General features: G+C 35.9%; 1 gene segment (V, D, J or C); it reads right to left on the bottom strand.

Moving 5' to 3' along the window:
* Positions 1 to 3,854: 3,854 nt before the first annotated feature.
* LOC110287733 lies at positions 3,855 to 4,492 on the bottom strand. The segment is given in 2 exon segments: positions 3,855 to 4,201; positions 4,412 to 4,492. Coding segments are annotated over 2 exon segments (396 nt in total).
* Positions 4,493 to 5,983: the final 1,491 nt, after the last annotated feature.

The following is a 5,983-nucleotide window of genomic DNA, read 5'->3' as shown; positions in this document are numbered from 1 at the left end:
GAGACAAAGGTGAGGAAGAAACAGCAAAACAGTGTTGTGGACATGACAAGATTCCCGATTTCATGAACTAACAGAAGCTGTGGATGTCTATATAAGACATGCAAGAAGTTAAGCCCATCAATATTGAAGCATGAAGTGGAAGGAGAGTGTGACACTGTGCCAATAGCTGATGAGTTTTTGGTAGTTGATGGCTTCTAAGGGAGGGAGAGACAATATTCTCTAAGAGTGTTTTCCCTGATATACTTAACATGCTTGCTCCAGAGGCTGTTCTTGCATCTTTGAATATATGATCAGCCCACAATAGACTCAGTTTCTAAGGTGTATAGTACTCAGTGTTTAGATATATTTATTTGTAGACATGAAGGGGGCCAAGAAATGAGGAGGGCATTGGAAAAAGAATATGTAGTGTTTTTAGTAAGGCAGAATTATGTTTTCTAGCAGATATGTATACTTAAATATTATCTACACATATAAAATTTAATCATCATTTTTAAAAACAATGAAAATTATGTTGGCATATAAAGGGAGAACCATTTTGTTCATAATGGTCCACATAGTGAAATGGATGGGAGACATAATCAATAAGGGGCCATGTCAATGAAGATTAAGTTGGGGCCGTGAAATAGGAGACCATGGAAAAGGGGTGAGAAAGCATCATAGAGTTGGGAAGGCAGAAGTCCAACTGTCTCTGCTCAGTCTCTGAAATAGCACAGCAGTTTGGAATCTTGAGTTTAAAGAGCTATTTATTGTTATTTTATGGATATATATAATTGTCAGTATGTCTATATGGGTAGCGTGGGCATTCTTGGTACCTGGTAATGATAAAACATGTTATCAGAGTATCTGAGACTAGACTTACAGATGGTTGTGAACTTGCAATATGGGAATTGAACCCAGGGCCTCTGGAAGAATAGCCAGTGATCTTAACTATTGAATCATCTCTCCAACACTCTGGAATCCTTTACTTTAGATCAGTGTATATTCAGACCTGCATAATACTGAGAAGATCAAGTTGTATTCTTTGAAGATACTTAGACTAAGGAGTGGAGTATGAGGAGAAGTTAGAACAGCAAAGTAAGTTCATAGAAAGAAACTGGTTCTCCTCTGTTCCCTCAAATGATTGCGCCTCATTAGTATTTTGTGCTTGACAAGCATCACAGATCATTTGACTGTAATAAGTAAATAAATAAATAAATAAATAAATAAATAAATAAATATTAGGAAGTATGTCTTTTTGGAGGACGTGTGGCATTGTAAAAGTTAATATGTCACTGAGGAGACAGGGCTTTGGGTCTTAAATGGTCAAACTACACCCAGTGTGAAACACTCCTCTCCATTTCTATGCTGCCTTTGGATCAAGATGTAGAACTCCCAGCTCCTCCAGCATTGTGTCTTCCTGCATGTTGACATGCTTTGTATCATGATGGTAATGGACTAAACCTCTGAAACTATAAGTCAGGGCTAACTAATTGTTTGCCTTTTTAAAAGTTGCCTTAATCATGGTGTCTCTTCACAGCAAAGAAAATCCTAAGACAGAAGAGCACTGTTGGAGATAATTGAAAGACACAATAAAAGCAGGGGAGACATTTATTTAAACACATCCCACTATATTCAGTACTACAAAGATATGTTAGGTTTTGCAATTTATCAAACAATTTGGGTAATGATCTTTCTGATTCTATTTTGTGGGACAATTGGAAGAGTATTGGTATTAACTCGTCTTTGAAGGTCTGATAGAATTCTGTGCTAAACCCATCTGGTCCTAAAGGGCATTTTTGTTTTTTGTTTTTGGGGTGTTTTGTTTTGTTTTGTTTTCTGGCTTTTTGGTTGGGAGACTTTTAGTGACTGCTTCTATAACTTTAGGGGTTATGGGTCAGTTTAGATGGCTATCTGATCCTTATTTAATATTGGCACCTGTTATCAGTCTAGAAAACTGCCCATTTCATCCAGATTTTCTAGTTTTTTTGAGTATGGGCTTTTGGAGTAGGATCTGATGATTTTTTAAATTTCCTCAGTTTCTGTTGTTATGTCTCCCTTCTTTTTTCTAATTTTATGAATTTGGATACTGTCTCTATGCCCTCTGATTAGTCTTTCTAAGGGTTTATCTATCTTATCGATTTTCTCAAAGAAACGTGTCCTGGTCTTGTTGAATCTTTATATAGTTCTTTTTATTTCTACTTTGTTGATTTCAGCCCTGAGGTTTGTTTTTTTGTTTGTTTGTTTGTTTGTTTTATTTTGTTTTTTTTTTTCCTTCTATCTATTCCTATTGGGTGTATCTGCTTGTTTCTTTGTTCTACAGTTTTCAGGTGCACTGACAATCTGCTAGTGTATATTCTCTTCAATTTTTTTGGAGGCATTTAGAGCTATGAGTTTTCCTCTTAGCACTGCTTTCATTGTATCTCATGAGCTTTAGTAGCACGTGCCTTCACTTTCATTAAATTCTAAAAAGTTTTTAATTTCTTTCTTTATGTCTCCCTTGTCTAATTTAGCATTGAATAGAACATTGTTCTGCTTCCATGTGTATGTGTGCTTTCCATTGTTCTTGATGTAACTGAAGACGTGTCTTAGTCCATAGAGATCTGATAGGATGCATGGGATTATTTCAAACTTCTTATATCTGTTGAGACCCGTTTTGTGATCAATGACATGATCAGTTTTGTAGAAAGAACCATGACTTGCTGAGAAGGTATATTCTTTTGTTTTAGGATAAATGTTCTATACATATCTGTTAAATCCATTTGGTTTATAGCTTCTGTTGCTTTCACTATGTCACTCTTTAGATTCTCTTTCTGCCTGCCTGCCTTCCTTCTGTACTCATGAAAATTCTAAGCAATCGACTAATAATTGATTCCCAACACCACCCAATAAATATACAGTGACTGTTGAATGTAAATACACTGGTGTTGTTTGTGACCCCGACCATGCCCCTTGGATGATAGGTTGGGGTAAAAATGTGTAGAGTTAATCATAAGGACTCTGGGAGTCTAGAAAGTATCAAAAGTAGACCCTTATTTATTGTAGGAAGTTGGCAAGCCTTTATACCCTCCACTGAGGACATGTTGGCTCATGACCACTTGTTCCATGTAGTTGGTAACATCTGATTGGTTGCTCTGATCATCAACTTTGTCTGTCATCATTGGTGTCTGAGTGTCATGCAGGCTATAGACTTTAGCAGACACAGACATTATTGTTTCACATAAGTGGGTCTCTGTAAGCAAACCATTATGATTTGCTTATTCATTTTTCCTTCATATTGCTATACATATAAGCATAAATACTAGAGTTCCAGGTGATATTAAATCATATGAAATATTTTTATTTTTCAAATAATTATTCTCTCTTTATTCTAAATATTTAAGAATCTTTTCTAGTTCCATAGAAATGTATGATACACCAGTGCTATGGATTTTCACCATTCTGTATATAGAATTCAAGAGTGTTTTGCTTGCAAATAACTGAGACTTATGTTAAACTGATACTAGCCTCTGAGTCTCTGAAGCTGAGCTCTCTAGTCTTTATGGGAACAGGAGTAAACTGTATGCCATTGTGTCAGACAATGCATCAACTGAATTTCCAACAATTATAATAATATGGAAGAATCAATCATTCCCTCTGTCCATCGAGGATGAGATTTTCTCTAGTGGCAGTCTACTGGAGGAAGATTATCCTTATGATTACACAAGGACAACATTAGGCAAAATATTCTAGAGCTGAAATAGAGTGAAGAGAATTCATAGGCTAGGGAGACTTCCAGTCTTCTTCAATAGCTCTAAACTCACAGCAGGCCCCATCTGTTTTGTTTCCACTTAGAAGAAGGTTGAGGTACCATGAAAAACAGCTGAAGCAGCCCAGCCTCACACTTCTGCTTTCCTGGTGATTTTTGCTATGGTCTGCATCACTGTGTGAGGCCAGCTGTTACTCTGTTGACAGAAATACATTCCAAAATCTTCGGTCTCCACACTGTTGATACTGAGAGTGAAATCTGTCCCTGATCCACTGCCACTGAACCTGGAGGGGATCCCAGAGATGGACTGGGAAGCATGCCTAATGAGAAGCCTTGGAGAGTCATGTGATTTTTGTTGATACCAGTGTAGGTTGTTGCTAATACTTTGGCTGGCCCTGCAAGAAAGACTGACTCTATCTCCTGGAGTCACAGACAGGGTGGCTGGAGACTGAGTTAGCAAAATATCACCTCTGGAGGCTGGAAAAATAGAAAAAAAAAGTTTAGTAGGACACAGTATTGAATATGAAAGTCACTCCTAAACTACTTAAAAAAAATAAAAGACTTTCATTGTATCAATTTCTTTAAACAGGAAGTCAAATACAATGTGGTGCTAGGTTCCAAATAAAATAAGAAAATTTCATATTTAAATAATATCGCCACTTTATTTCCATGTCCAAGCAGTCATACCTGAAATCCAGAAAAGCAGAAGTCCAAGTATCTGAGGTTTGAAGACCATCTTTGAGCTTTCCCTTAGTTTGTGTGGATCATGACACAGTTCTGATAGAGACCTTCTTATAATACTCTAAGGGGCAGGAGCACTAAAAGAAGATGTATTTATGCAAATCATACTGACTTTATAATATTTGTAATAAGATCTGGTCAGAAAAGCAGGCTCCTAGTGCCTTCTTAGAATATTTATCCCCTTGCTGGTTACCTGAATAGATGTTGAAGTTTAAAAGAGACTTGGCTTCTACTTACATGCTTACATAATTAGCATAGTTTAAGGAAATCTCATATCCATTGTCTTCTTCCAGGCTGATGTTGTTTTCTTTGATGTTTCTTTACAGTATGGGTGAAGAATCTTTAAGAATCTTTAAGAAACTGAACATTCAAAGTAGCATAACAACATGTAAACCTAAAATGATATCACACTATCAAAATTTAATTAACAACAAGTAAGAAATTCAGGATATCTTATGAAGACAAATTTTTCCAGGGGGAGAAAAAAAATCCTTATAAATGTTTATAATCTGCCAGAATGAAGACGAATTTATGAGGTTGAGATATCAAAATACTTTTAGCACTTTTCCAATACGTCCCAAATAGTACATCTTTCATGTCTTTCCAACAACAGAAATGAGGAGTACTACAGATGTATTTCTTGAGTGTTTAAACAAATTCCTTCCATAGTACATGTTTTTCTTGTTACTTAAAAGACGATAATTTTCTCAAAGAATCAGATCCTAGTTTGGTTGATTCTTTGTATAGTTATGTATGTTTACACTTGGGTGATTTCAGCCCTGAGTTCTATTATTTCCCACCATATATTTCTCTAGGGTGAATTTACTTCATTTTGTTCTAGAGCTTTCAGATGTGCTCTCAAACTACTAGTGAATTCTCTCTCCACTTTCTTTTGGCTGCAGTCATTGCTATGAGTTTTCCTCTTAGCACTGCATTCATTTTGTCCCATAAGTTTGGGTATGTTGTGGCTTCATTTTCATTAAACTCCAAAAAAATCTTTAATTTCTTTCTTCATTTCATCCTTGACCAAGTTATCATTGAGTAGAATGTTGTTCAGCTTCCATGTGAATGTTGGCTTTCTAATATTTATGTTGGTATTGAAGACCAGCCTTATTTTGTGGTGATCTGATAGGATGCATGAGATTATTTCAATCTTCTTGTATCTGTTGAGGCCTGTTTTGTGACAGTTATGGTTAGCTTGGAGAAGTTCCTATGAGGTGTAGATAAAAAGCTGTATTAGGATAAAATGTTATATAATTTGGATAAAATGTTATATATAGTACATTTGTTTTGTAACTTCTGTTAGTTTCATTGTGTCTGTTTAGTTTCTGTTTTCATGGTCTGTCCATTGATAAGAGTAGGGTGTGGAAGACTCCCACTATTATTTAGTGTGGTAAAATATGTGCTTTGAGCTTTAGTAAAGTTTCTTTTATGAATTTGGATGCCCTTGCATTTGGAACATAGATGTTCAGGTTTGAGAGTTCATCTTGGTAGATTTTACCTTTGATGAGTGTGAAA

This window comes from Mus caroli, unplaced genomic scaffold (assembly GCF_900094665.2).
Source record: "Mus caroli unplaced genomic scaffold, CAROLI_EIJ_v1.1 scaffold_17518_1, whole genome shotgun sequence".
NCBI lineage: Eukaryota > Metazoa > Chordata > Mammalia > Rodentia > Muridae > Mus > Mus caroli.
This window is presented reverse-complemented; position numbering and strand designations above follow the sequence as displayed.